Source organism: Manacus candei, unplaced genomic scaffold, assembly GCF_025592945.1.
Source record: "Manacus candei isolate 608988 ecotype Guabito, Panama unplaced genomic scaffold, ASM2559294v1 h1tg000033l, whole genome shotgun sequence".
Lineage (NCBI taxonomy): Eukaryota > Metazoa > Chordata > Aves > Passeriformes > Pipridae > Manacus > Manacus candei.
In genome coordinates this window covers 4019270-4033656 of record NW_026138081.1, presented here as the reverse complement: position 1 = coordinate 4033656, position 14387 = coordinate 4019270, and the positions used below count along the sequence as shown (strand labels likewise).

Genomic DNA, 14387 nt, shown 5'->3' with positions numbered 1-14387 from the left:
TCCTTCTTACCTTCAGCAGCTGCACAGCTCAGCACAGCATCCTTCACATTGACCACTTCCTCCACATCCTGACTATATAGATCCAAGACCTTCAGAGCCCTGTCCCAATCCTTTGCAGCCAGAGTTTGTTCAAAGACTTCTGCTAATACTTTAACAGCTGTAGTGGAATGTAATCCTAGGAGAACCAGAGATATGTATATCTTGCCAGAGAATACAGTAGCCAAACTGTTACCTTCCTCTTGATTCTGAAGGGGCTCAATCATAGCAAAAAAAAATCGTTCCAATATTGGGAACTGCTTCAACAACGCCTCACACTCCTTGGAAATCTGTTCCAAACCTAAGGGCACCTCCCGTTTGCCCCGAAACTCCATCCAAGACAAACTTGATTTGTGAATTTTCTGTATATTAGATGCACTTAGACATGCCACTGTGGCCATTAGCTTCGACTGAGACTTTAGGAAGTCCAGGGAGGAGGCAGTCAGTGTGTGCTGGCTCAAGTCATTCAGAGAGGATGGGGCCTGAGTGGAGATATCCTCAGAGGTCACTGCAGAATTGTGAATAGGTATTTCAACATCTGGCAGGCACTGGTAGGCACAATGGTGTGCCAAGTTGCTGAGGTTCGTCAGAAGAGACTTTGCCTGGCTGTTTTGCCTTGCACTGCACAAGGACAGACGTTCACAGCAACAGTTAACAATAACCTGCTGCACATTCAAGTTCAGCTCTTCTTTAGCCAGGAGAGAAGAAAGTCTGTAGGATTGAAAATAGAACTGGCTTACCCAGCACAATTTACACTTACATATTTTCATAAATATTTTAAATGCTTTGAGAAACAAGCCCCCTAATATTCTTCCCAGGTACATACAGGGAAAGATTACATATCCCATTTTTACTCAGTATGAAAAAATTGCATAGAGCACAATATTAATAACTCAGGCCTTATGCTGACATTCCTTTACAGAAAAGGAACTTACTCCTCAAACATTGACTTTTACCAATGCAAACCAGGGCAAGAGTCGTGCCCAGTATTCTTAATAAGCCCTACTGGTCTATTTTATTTTATTACATTGTTAAGCTGCAAGGGCACTCCTCTGAACTGTCACATATTCAGTTAAAAAAAAATCCACATAAATGCATCCTCACTTCACAACAGGTAGTAATTGTTAAAAATATGGAGCCACTGTTTTCCCTATCAAAAAATCTTCAGATTGGTGGAGAAGCCAGTGACTAAGCCCCTCCCTACACACTAATCCTTGCAGCATCAAGTGATGAGGTGGTGAGACACAGCAGGTTGTACCTGTAGTACCTGTGATAAGTAGCCAGAGAAGAATTTAATCATGTCTGAGGTACTAAGTCAAGAACACCAAAATAACGTACAGAAGTATATTATCTGAAAAGCACCAACCTGTCAGGATGAACTTGCTTCTCAAAAACAAGATGGGAAAGCAGCTGAGATGGACTCTGCTGCAACAGTATGAAAGGGTTCCCCACTTTAACTTCTGAAGATGTATCTTAAAAAAAAAATCAGAATATTTATTATAATACAAATACATTCGCTTAATACACTAACCAACTCTTATTTTAGAAACACAAACTTTAAGAGCCTGAGTCTGAAATCACTTTGAATAAACTCACAGAGGTCTAAATTCACATTAGAGTGGTAAAATCCGGAGTAAATTGCAAGGCACTTGTGATTATGATATGCCTCTCAAATGTGGCACCACTGGTTCACATTTTACTGGACCTATTACCAAAACAGGCAGAGTGAAGATTCTTTGGACGGCCTTTAAGCAAGATCTAGATTCAAACAGTTTAGCAACTCTACTTCAAACTTGCACAAAAATATATTTCTGGTGAGAGGTAGAGAATGTGCAGATTTAGTTTCTGAGGAGCCTCTGGATATACATTAGTTAGACCATGCTCTATTCAAGGCAGTTAGCAAAGGCAGAGGGAACTCACAGGTGTACAACTACTTTTACAAAAAAGGAGTGAAACCCTGGCCACAATTGCTAAAAAGCATTTGTACCCTCTACCAAGTTATGTCAAGTAACTCTGAACATATTCTTATAAGTTACCTTTTATCTTCCAGTACAATAAAATTTCCCCAAAACTCACACAGCCCTTAAATATTGTGCAATTTTTGGCTTTGGCAATTAGTCGGTGAGGACTGAATCATGTCCAGGCAGAAGTTACAGTTGGCACGGCAGTGATCTGAACTGAACCAGCATGTCTGTAAATGGATCTTCACCCTTTCTCCTTATTCTCTTGGGAAGGTATTCTCTGAAATCAGTGCTGTGGTATTTTACAGTAGTGCAGCTCAATTACTGTCAATTTTAAAAGACAGACAAGCATTTTTTCTCCTAGCACAGTGAGTTGTTCTGTTCTTCTGACAGCTTTAAGTGCTAATGGTGTGCATTCCTTTTCATGGACAACCATCATCTGCTGATTCTATGAAAAAATTCTGCCTAGTTACCTCTGCATGGCCTTCTACACATTCTTTGCTTATCCCTGTGGAGCAGAAGGGCACTCGCTGCCTCTAAAGCTGTAAAGTGTACAGTATGCTGATCCACTGCATGTGAAAACCAATCTCGCCTTACGGGGCAGTGCTAAGAATTTTTGGAGGTCAGGGGTTGTTTGTTTTGTCTAAATGGAGTGCAGAATCTGTTCTCATTTTCCTGCTGCCATCAGCTATTTTTATCTGAGCTGTGGGTGTCCTAGATGTTAAGAAACAAACTTGAAAAAATGTAATAATCAGTGGAAATCAAAAGATCTGACTACGCACAGGTAGTAGGCACGTTTGGCAAGGAACAGTTTTTGCACAATTACTTTCCAGAATCGGGCCAGTCTGGGTACCTGCACCTCAGCACAGACTTTTCTGTAGAAACCTCTTACCTAGCTCTGCATTCAGGCTTCGTAGCACAACAGCAGCCAGTGTAGTGATGTAGTCAAGGAAGGCCTTCACAAAATTTGTCTGTGTGTTGCTCTCTGGCATGGTTTGGGCATGTTGGTCAAGAGTTCTCAGCAGAAGCTGTGTTTGATTCCAAACAAGGTGCTTCTCCAGCTCTGCAGGTTTGAGAGAGCCCTGTTCCATCAAGGTGCCAAGAAGACTCCCTTTAGAGTCTAGTTGAAGAGAACAGATGTACATCCAAGATTCAAGGATTAAATGTCAAGAAGGGGGGGTGGGAGGTTGGGGAGAAAGAGAGAGAAATGCTTTAGGTTAATTTTCTCTCTGCAATTATAGATCTCAGTACAGACATTATAATTTAATTGAAAGCAAGAGAAGTTTTCACAGCAGAATAAATCTTTAGTTCATCTAAATTGGCAACCATGACCCAAAATATATCTAGTTCTGTGTTGTTAACACTTATTTTAAAACCTAAGTGTTGACCAGTCCTTGTGTTCCACAACATTTAGCTCTTAGAGCTCACTTAAATTTTTGCTCTTTAATATTTTAAAAACACCAAAAAGCCATTTAGAAATTTGGTGAATGGGAGAAAAACAATGGAAAAAAACCACCAGCACTATATAGTGAAGAGAGGTGTCAGAAAAAGCAACTGTGGAAGACTTCTTCTGAAAAGTTTTATGAAAGCTCTATGAAAATTAGAAGGTATTATAATATTACAAAGGTTTTATAAGTTTATCTCCATTTTCTTATAAAAAAAAAAACCAAAAACAAAACAGTAAGGGTACACCTATTTATCTATAAGTTGCTGTATTAAAATACACTTAAAGAATTCCTTGCTAGGACTGAAGAGAAATAGGACAAATAATAACTTCTCTGACAAGTTCAGAACTTTAGCTTTGAAAACTAATGCCCAGAATACAAGAATTACAGATAAATTTTACACTTTGCATTTATGATTTTTAAAATATATATTCATGCATATGTCAAAGAGCATTACTACTAGATTTATTGCTGTCTGGAAAGGCCAAAGCAAAAATTTAGAGCCATATATCAGTCTTCGTGATCACAAAAATAACTCACCCACAGAACATTCAACATGTGTCAGTGCTTTTAGGATTTGATCCAGATTTTGTGATAAAACAATTTCATTAGTAATACTTTCTTCAGTCAAGGCAGGGTAGCAAGCTTGCAGAAGGTCTACAATACTGCATCGAAAATGACTCCCTATTTTCTCATCTGAGAACTCTACAAAGAGGGAGAAAGAAACGGCAACTGTAACAAAGAAAGAAGTATGTTTTGCATAGAAAAAGGCCCACAGAACCAAAACTGTATTATGATACAACAAATTCAAAGTATTTCAAAGTTTATTCAGAATTGAGCTTGGGTCATCTCCCCCCTCTGTTTTTTATTTTAAATGTTAAGCTAAAAAATGGAAAGTTCGAATTTCCATTGCAACAGAAGGCAAAAATTTGATTTAAGCACATTTCAGCAGAAAGCCTTATCAGTAAAGTATACTACCTGGTTTGGATTGACCTTGTGATGTGCAGGAATAGTTGAGAATTTTACTTATTTGCTGGAGAACTGCTGGGAAACCTTTTACACCCTCAGAGTGCAGTAAGACAAAGTCAGGTCGGTGGCCTGGAACAGTCATTGTGCAAAAGTAGACAAAGTTAAAGTTAGGAGTGGAAAAACAAGAAGCTAACATGAAAGTACAAAATAAGATTTAATTAAAACTCATGTTAGCACAAACAATGAGCACAGAGAGACACTTTCTGTTCCCAGGCCCATATTGATAAACACAAAATTCAAAAGCCTACCCCGAGTTTCCAGGCTGTGGTACAGTCTTCTTTCTGCTGTCTCCAAAAGTTGTTTGCACGTCTTCCAAAGATGGCACTGAGTACAAGCTAGGTCAAACGCTGCCATTGCTGAAGGACTGAGGTCCTCAAGGGCTTCCCGCAGAGGATCAGTATGCTCCAGTTGGATGTTCCTGATCCAGAAGTTTTCTTGGAGAGTAGGGGCAAGACTTCCAGAAGTTGCAAGCAATTTATCAGTAACATCCGAGATGGAATAAAATACCATACCTACATGTGTCATCAAAATACACAATCACTAATTAAACAGCATAATTATATCAGATCCTCTCATGGGTAACTATTTTTAATGCTCATAGAAAGCAGGTGGCCTGCTTCATGGACCAAACACCATAGAATGGATACAATTAATTTGGCATCAACAGCGAGTTTCAGCATCCTTAGTCTCCTTTTGACTCAAAGAACCAGCACATACTCTTCTGAACAAACACTACTTATTTTGGAAGTATTTAAATTGCTTTCTCCTGCCCTGTTTTCCACTTCACCTTTTATGAGAACAACTCAAAAAGGCCTGTCCTTACCAGCTGCTGCTGCATTCCCAATAGCTTGCAGAGTTGAACGGCCACTGCCAGATTTCCTGATGCCTCCAGTGCCATCTGATACTTGATTCTCAATGTTGTGCTCCACTCTTGCCATTTCTCGTACTGCCTCTTGGTAGCGCTCCATGAAAACTAATTCACCATAGCAAGGGGAAGTATCCAGATTAAACATCAAAGCCACCTTACAAAAATAACAATAGATATAATTAGGGAGCATGTCAAAAGAAGTTTTCAAAGGTCAGAAAACTTTAGTGGGTTTTAGAGGTGAAGGAATAAAATAAAACAGGTACTTTAACTGAAAAATGTCCCCACAGACAACAAGCTGAAATAGTGGAGTTTTTTTCTAGAGAGTTTTAAGTACTTGAAAAAAAAGGACCTTAGAGACATTTTTCAATTATTTTTATAAAGCTCAGCTATTCTTTGCTGCAGGGCGAATAATTAATAATAATTAATTATTAATATTAATTGTTATTAATAATAATTAATAATAATTAATTTCCATAAACCACAGCTTTCAGAATGACTCTTCACAATTTCAATACACTATGTAACAAGAGAAAACTATTAAGTCTGCCCTCCAAAGTAACCTATTTTAAACAAATTCTTATTCAGCAAGGAATACCTTCTAGAAATTTAAACACAGAGTAGCTAGGCAGAGCTGTGCAAGTTCCTGTTATCAAAACAACAGAACACAAACCAAGCTTAAATTCTTTATCATCAGTGATATTGAAAATCAAGGCAACAAAGCAAAATAAAATGGTTCTTTGGCCCTGCAAGTAGGGAAAAGATGAAGTGGCAGGTTTGGCATCAAACAGAACTAATGGGTTGAGCACTAAGCTGATGTTAATGCAATGCTTAAATGATCTTAACTGCTCTGATACGGCTATCTGAAACTTAGCCATGTCACTGCTTTTTGCAGAAGATCCAATCATTTATGCACATCAAGATGTTTTTTTAGAGCATCAACCCAGAAGCCACACAGACAAAGGTATGTTGTCAGGGAACAATTTCAATACCATGAATTTAGCCTCAAAACATACCTCTGTCAAATAAATGTAATCACCACTTTGGCTCTGCTCTGCGTGAGGAATACGTCTGCATGTTTCTGCCAAGCTTACAAGTGGCAGAATGTTGTGGGTTTGAATCACTGACTAAAAAGCAGTTCAGATGCTGCTTCCTCATGAGGCTTCACATGACCTCTTTGCGTTCTTCATTCAGTTGAAACACTGTGCTTGGCTAGCTCTCATCAAACATCTGCATGCTTTGAGAACCCAGGTTTAGAGAAAGGTATTTTTAGACAAAAAGGCAAAAGACCACCTGAATCCTTGGGATGTTGGTTTGCAATATCTTTGTTCCTTTTACTTGCTTCTACTTCTGAAGTCATTCTTTCACTTGGAATGCAGATGCTTCAGCCCTATGCTTGCTAAATGCAAAAGAAGCAGGAACTTCATTCAAAAATCAAAATATACATGCAACTCATTTACCTGATGGGCTTCTAAGAAGTTTCCTCTCAAAACACAAGAAACTAACAGTGATTCTGGAGGGGAAAGCATCATAGGAATGAGGGGGTTCTGCTGATGTGGTCTAGCTCCGCTTTCCAAATCACTCGAGCCAGACACACTACTGGTACTTCCCTCTGCAAGAGAGAATTAATCAGTACATATCAAGGAAAACACATTTCATTTGATAACAGCAAAACTATCAGATAACAGCATTTCATATATTTAACACAAAAATATAGGAGCAGAGTTACAAGCAAGTTTTAGGGTAAAGAGATCAACATCTTGTTAAACACTCTTATAATATTTCACTATTTGGTCAGAACTTCCAGTTTGGATCCCAGCCCAATGTAACATTGTTCAGCAGTTACATAACATGCATGCAGTGCCACGGCACTGATTCAATCTGGATAAAGGGAGAAGTCTAAAGTATTGGACCTATTAAATCAATCCAGCATGCCTAAGCATGTTTTAGGTTACATGGCTACCAGTCCACAACTTTTTTGATGGTCTGCACATCACTACATTGCATACTGTTTCCTGCAAGCCAAAGATTGCGAGAAAAATCCAATTTTCTTATTCCAGAAGAAGACATATATATTATTCTAACTAGAAAAAGTCAGCCAAAAATGGGAGCTCTGAGAAGTGAAAAGTTATAATTCTGTCCTGCATAGAGCAGTAATTCACATTAACTAGTCAAGCAAATACTTCATCATGCACACTGACAAGACAAAGAAATACTACTTTTGTGGGTTAATACCTGAGGTACTGGTGCTTAGCTCACTACTTGTACCTTCTAATGACGGACTGGAAATTCCCTCTTTCCCATCTAAAACACAAACGAATCAAAACCAGCATATTAAATGCACTTTTTCCAGAAAAGGTAATTAAAACTTACTGCAAATAACAGATCGGGCAACCTCAAGAGATATTCAAGAGTATCTCACAAATCAGCCACCACTGATGTCTATGGTAAATGCAAAAACTGCTGATTTGAAGAAAATGCTGGGCAAGAGATAATGTTGGGGTGGCCCATCCGACTCACATCAGGTACTTTAAAGCTTCTTATTTTGGAACATGCCACTCCAAAACCAGACATGCCTTTTAAAGGCTAAGTAGAGAAATGGTGAGGAACACAACTTTCTCCTAAGGCTGTCAATTTACACCACAAACTCCTGCAAATTCACATCCTAGATAATACTGTGATAGGAAAGAAAATATACCAGTCATTGGACATAGTGGAGAAAGGGAAAAATTGGTACTGTAGTTGAAGTCCTCCCCTGCCCCAAATCAGACTATGTATGGAAGAAATTATTTAAACAGGTGAGCTTTAGGAAAACAATCTCAATCCAAGTGGGACTGGACTAAGATACTTCAAACCAGTCAGAAAAACAACAGAAATAAATCTAGTTCTCTACTCCTCGGCCATTAAATCTAACTGCATTCAGCTGTGAGCTCAGCAAAATTATGTGCATTCCAGAGATGTCTTATCCAAGTCACTTTTTCAACCTACCTGTCTTGTACCTTCGAGATCTACTCCGTTTCTTAAGGCTGGAGCACCTGATTAAAGAGCAGTATCTCCTGGAGGCTGCAAGCTGATGTTCTGTGAAAGATTTAAGCAAAAACATTACCAAATGGCCATCAACTCTTATTTGTCTGTCTTAAAGAATCTAGCAGCACATCTACATAGGCAGAACTCTGATGGCAAATCTCCAAAGGAAACACAGTTATCTCAGCTAAGAGCTCTTCTGTAGTAAAGTTTAAACCAGCACCTTGATGTAATTTTGATGCAATTCAACCAACAGTGTATTTTTCACATTCACATCCAAAGTTGCTTGGAACATACTCTACCTTCCACACATCCTTCATGAGTACTAATGGGCTCTTCCAACATAAATGATTCCAACTATACAGAAAAATATCTATAGTTTAAGTATATAAGGAGCTAGAAACAAAGCAAAAATGATAAGAATTATAATAGTAAAAGAGAGAGTTTGACTTGTTTTGCTGAAGCAACTGGGTTCTTCAGTAATACAGGGTAGTATGAACCCTGACACAGTCAACAGCTCTGCTACATGTTCCTAAAATTTCCAGACTAGGCTAAATCAACACTGTCCAGAAATGAGCTGAGACTATTTGGCTTGCACTAGATCTAACACCACCATGTGTCTTCATATCACTGCACTGTGACTTGTGACAAAGAAACGAGAGAAAGACAAGCAAACAGAAGCAGTGTGTCCACAAAGGAGAGGGAAAACAGAAACCCCAAACTTCTCACTGGCATAGAGATTGCTCCTGTTGGAGAATGGTACAAGAACCCAGTGATCTTCAACAAGGTCTCTCTCCCAGTATCTGCCAGAATGTGCTCCCTCAGTAAGATGCTCAGGGAATTTAGTCTCTGAATGAGATCACTGCCTGGACAGCTGTAAAAGAACAGTGTTGATATATCAGAAAGTGCAAAATAGAAAGCCTACCTGCATTTCTGTTACTTGTCACCACCTTGAATCGCCAGTGAGCTTCAGAAAGGTATTTGGAAAACTGTAACATGCGATTTCCAAAGGCATCTCTGCTTGCAGAAAGGTTCAAGCACTCAAAAAGCTCCAGCTCTTCATGAAGCACATTACTGGAGTCCCATGGGAAAGAACTCTGAATTTCTTCCAGATGGTTGAGAAGCAATGTGAGGAAGGCATCCATGGCCACATCATCCACTAAAAATCCAGTAACATCATTGGTGAAGTGCTTAAGATCCAGGTAGCTCAGCTTAGAGGTTTCACAGCTTTTGCCACCTAACATCGAGTCACAAAGATCTCGGGTATCTGTGTGAACTGTCTGTGCAGCCAGCAGGTGCCCCTCTAACTTCTTTTCAGCCTCTATTAGGTGCTGTGGACTTTCTGAGGTGGAAGACCAACAACTAGCACTGCCTTCTACAGTCCTAGTAGTACTCTTTTTGTCAAGGTCTTCATCCTCTGCATAGTCCTCAGGTAGAAGAGTCTCAGTATGGAGATCACTGTAGGAAACAAAAAGTAAGGAGAAAATATTCTCCAAAACCTCCAGGCGCAGAGGAGCAGGAACGCTCCTTAAAAACTGCTGACACTTCAAAATGTACTGAGGAAATACTGAAGACCAATCTGTATAATTAAAAAAAAAAAAGAAAAGAACATTTACTACATTTTTCAGGGGTTCCTTTTAAGAAAATCCTAGCAGAGGAAAGTGTCCCAGTGGCTCAGACCACAGATCAAGTAAACATATGTCCAATATTTTACATTTAAAAAGGTAGTGTGCCTCCTCCCTCTGAGTAATGCCAATTATCACTTTGTTCAATGATGTGCAAATTCAGATTACACCCATTTTAGTCATTGACTCGGTTTCAGCTCTCGGAAATCAAAAGCTCTTGCAAAAGCATCTCTGCCACTACCATCCTATATCACTTTCTTTTTGCACTGTAGTTTTTGGACAATTACCTTAAATGTTTTAAAACAAGGCAGGTAGCTTATTTATATCTGTTATTACTAAAGATAACAGCACCTCAAAGAAATGCCACTATGCTTGTTTGCAAAGCATCCATAGCCCACTGAATAAAACCACCATATGTACACAGGGTACGACATTATTCCAATTCAGTGCCCAGCAATTGGAGAAGCACAAGCTACTGAACTTGAGAAAGGAGGCCAATCACCTGCTGGTTCCTCAGAAGTTGCATCCTCAGGGATATGACCAAAAAGGCTGTGTATGCAATCCTTGCACTTGGAATGCTTATGTGAATTCACACAGAGAGCATAGATAGCATACTTCATGGCACAAAACGCTCGGAAGAGCGCCAGATTGCGCTGCTGACTCAGGGTGTTAGCGAGTGTTGCTGCTGTGGAGGGAAATTAGAGCAGTGAGGGGGTAGGATGTAGACAAGAAAAGTTAATTTTCTCCTGCAGTTCCTGCACAGCAATATCTATCCAGTCTTTCTTCTTCAGTGTCACTTCCACCTCATCTTTGATCTATCTCACTGTTAATTTTAGAAAAAAAGACCAAACAACCCAACCCACAACAGATGGGCACAGAAAAGTCAGGTCTGGATACCTTTCTAAAAAGAAAATTTTCTCTGAATTTGTGTAACAGCACAGAATGACCAAAATCTGCTCATAACGAGTCTCATTAGAAGTATGCGGTTAAGCTATAACGCTTCATTTACAACAGAGGGACAAACCCTCTGTCACTTCAGCATCTTAGAATTCTGTGTTCTAGTACACAGTAGATAAGTAGGGAGACAGTGTAGACTGGCTATGATCATCGTAAGAATAGACTACCACCACTGCTACAGATTTGTGCTAATAAACAGGTATCACAGTTGATTCTACCCACAATGGCTGGCCATAGAGATCAAATACAATCTGCAATCGATTCAAGAAAAAGTACAGTCCCACAAATCTCCTTCACACATTTATGCTAAAGGTGACTTAGAGAAGTACTGCACTTCTCCCTTTTTTTGAGGGAAAGTATCACATGCCAGACATGATCCCTTAGTACAACAGAACAGCAGAACTGCAAATTATGTAAAAGTCACATCATCATCCCCTTCACCCAGTCACACAATGTAGTGTCATATGTTCTGTTATGAATTATCCAACTACTGTACAAAGGTTAAAAAAGACAAAAAGCCCACAACAGACAAACAAACAAAAGACAACCACACACAATCACACAGGGTGCTAAATTAGTGCTTGGAATCCACTCTCCTGTATTCTTATACAAGGGGTAGACTGTCCCTCCGCCTACTGTCATACAGGAAAAGCATTAGCCAAGTTTTTTTAAATGAAGCATGAGCATGAAGCACAATGTACTGATAATGTCCACATTCAAACCCTGGGACTGAACAGCATTACTTAAACTAGAAAGTGTTTCAGCACTGTCCTCCACAAGGTTTGAGCATGACTGCAAAAAAAAGCACCAGTCTGAACACTTCTGAAAACTACAGAGCAGCCAAGACAAAATGACTGAGACCACAGTTGGAAACCATTATTCCCTATCACTGTCATTCTAAACAGCGGAAAGTATAGACAGAACTGAGGAAACATCCAAGTATGAATCCTTTGCAGAACCCACATGGCCATGGAAATCCTACAGTTCACCAGCAGCTTGACATTGATATGTAGACACCCAACAAGCTCTCAATACCAGTGTCTTAAGAGGACTTCAGGCAGGTAAAGCCTGATATTTGACAATCCTCTAAAACAGAGAAATAGCTAGCTGGAGATACTACAAGATACACACTGGTAATAAAAAATAAGTTTAATACACTTTTGCTTCACATGTGGAAAGACTTGGATGCAGTGAGTCTCTGTCAGTATTTCCATCTAAATGAATCCTTTTCATTGTACCAATACTGAAGAACTGTTCTTTAACGATAAGCACTTTTCTTCCTATGCCAGAAATTCTAACACCTTATTCTTGAATACTGTAACTCATGAGGAAATTGCTGTCCACCATTTCTTTTGTTAGTGTGACTGATCAAAGCCAGTGTTACCCATGGCCTGAACACAAGTGTCTACCAATACCACTACTTTGGTTACAGTAATGCAGCTGACAGATGTCTGTGAGAAAGAAGGGGAAGATGAGGAAGTATGTGGAGACCTGTTAACACTACCATGTCAGATGAATCAAAACTTTATGACTCCTCTCTTCCTTTTAAGTTTTGAAATAGATTATTTTAAAGGAGATTCTAGTAGACTGTGTTTATAGAATTATCTGAATTTTGCAATAATCACTGAGTTGAAAAGAGAAGGAGGACTTATCTTCCATTAATTAGTTCCATAAATTACTGTGATACAAAAAAAAGAGAAACCACAGCCAGAGTTATTTTGCTACAGTCATGCAGCTCCCAGAAGATATGATGGGACTGCCTCTTCCTCTTTTTGAAGTTTTGACAGAATTTAAGCAGAAGAGAAATAAAATGTAAGAACTGGTTAAAAAAAACCCAAAACCAACACCAGCAGCAACAAAATAATTTCAAAAAGCAGGACACTGAAAATTAAGATCTATATAGAGTCTTAATCATTACATCTTTTGAGACTATTCAAGACAACTGTCATGATAATTTTAACACCAAAACCCATAAAAGTAGAACTGGGAACCAACATCACAACAATATGATACTGGAAGGAGACAAAACTGCTTCCCACTAGGCAACCTGGAAAAATCTGTGCAAGATCCATCACTGAGAGCTCTCTACACAACTCGGGTTGAAATTACACATGTACAAATCCCAAACCATAGAAGGAATAAGGCACAAAAAATTGCAGCTTCTTAGGTTCTAGTACACACAGGAAGACTGAGCTTCTACATCATTATTTAGAGGTCCTAAGAGAAAACAGCCTTAAAATAGCAGCAGCTGAACACTGATACAGGCTGCAATCAAGATTGTCCAGGGAGAGTCACTTCTAAGTGAACTAACGTGTTTAGTAATCTCAGGTATTTTAGGCACCCAAGTAGAACACGGGAAGGTGAGAGAAGTGAGGCAGGAGTTATGTAAACACAGCCTGTAGGTAAGCCTTACTGATTTAAATATTGAAGTAAAGTTGGTAGCACTTATTATTAGAAGAAAGAAAAAACTTTTTTGTATCTTTCAAAAATGAAGATGTTGTAGTATGAGATATTGTCTATTTCATCTGGTTTTGCCCTTTGATTTTAAATTTAAGTGCAGAAGTGACTGAAATCCAAACCATACATATACACTTCAAACTAAAGGTATTACACAGTATAGAAGTTACAATGAGCAGCACATTTTAGGAACACGTGCAAAGTCTTGTTACCATTTTGAAGCACTTTCAGAGATCTGTGAGATCTCATAACTCCTTCTTGGGAGACAATTTACTCCCTAAAAGAATTCTAAAATAATTTCCACATACTCTCTAGATTTCTTCTCCAAAACAGCTGACAAGCAGTATCTTACACAGTCACAGAAGCAGGTCAAAAGAACAGATTCTTCCTGGCAGAAATACTGAGCATACACACTCGATGGATTGGGAGTTTTCTGTGTTCTCATGACCCTACACATTTACCCTGCACATTTACCCTGGTCTCTAGCAGGAACCTTTTGAAGAAGCTCAATAACATCGTCTTCATTCAGTGCCAGAAGATTAGTGAGATGATGCAGAGAGTACACCGCAGTGTGGCAATCCAGACTGTGCAAGTGTTGCAAAAGAACCTTCCTTGGGACAGTAATACTAGAAGAGAGAACAAAGAGGTGGCACAGATTTAGATCTCAGTCAAGTTTAAAGACGTAACTACCACTCTAATTCTGACTGAACCAAACTATTGCAGTTAAAAAGAAAAACAAAGAGCATAACTGCAGCCCATGAAGCAATTTCAAGCCTTTGTGATATAGAATCACTGTCAGATGATTAGCCAAGAAAATAACACCTTTTCTATTTGCATACATAAACTAATAGGTAGATTTGGCAAGACAGTTTGGAAAAAGCCTTTCTCATCACTTTACCTGTTTTGCTGCATGCACCATTCAAGAACTTCCACATGAGCCCACAGCCCATCACAAAAATCTTTCAATACTGAATCATTGCACAGATCC

The 14387-nt window shown here is 39.0% G+C and overlaps 1 protein-coding gene across 4 annotated transcripts in view; it reads right to left on the bottom strand.

The window, feature by feature from the left end:
* ZFYVE26 (zinc finger FYVE-type containing 26) overlaps positions 1 to 14387 on the bottom strand; it is a 47120-nt gene that overhangs the window by 24000 nt on the left and 8733 nt on the right. For 3 of the 4 annotated variants that reach the window (XM_051791366.1, XM_051791363.1, XM_051791365.1), the window contains 14 exons: positions 14298 to 14386; positions 13874 to 14025; positions 10488 to 10670; positions 9286 to 9939; positions 8325 to 8414; positions 7572 to 7640; positions 6797 to 6948; positions 5295 to 5493; positions 4720 to 4983; positions 4421 to 4540; positions 3983 to 4147; positions 2890 to 3117; positions 1403 to 1508; positions 11 to 747 (listed from right to left, as the gene is read on the bottom strand). In XM_051791366.1, the coding sequence (XP_051647326.1) occupies positions 11 to 747; positions 1403 to 1508; positions 2890 to 3117; positions 3983 to 4147; positions 4421 to 4540; positions 4720 to 4983; positions 5295 to 5493; positions 6797 to 6948; positions 7572 to 7640; positions 8325 to 8414; positions 9286 to 9939; positions 10488 to 10670; positions 13874 to 14025; positions 14298 to 14386 (3208 nt within the window). The remainder of the gene's footprint in view (positions 1 to 10; positions 748 to 1402; positions 1509 to 2889; positions 3118 to 3982; positions 4148 to 4420; positions 4541 to 4719; positions 4984 to 5294; positions 5494 to 6796; positions 6949 to 7571; positions 7641 to 8324; positions 8415 to 9285; positions 9940 to 10487; positions 10671 to 13873; positions 14026 to 14297; position 14387) is intronic. The other variant, XM_051791364.1, reaches the window with a different exon arrangement.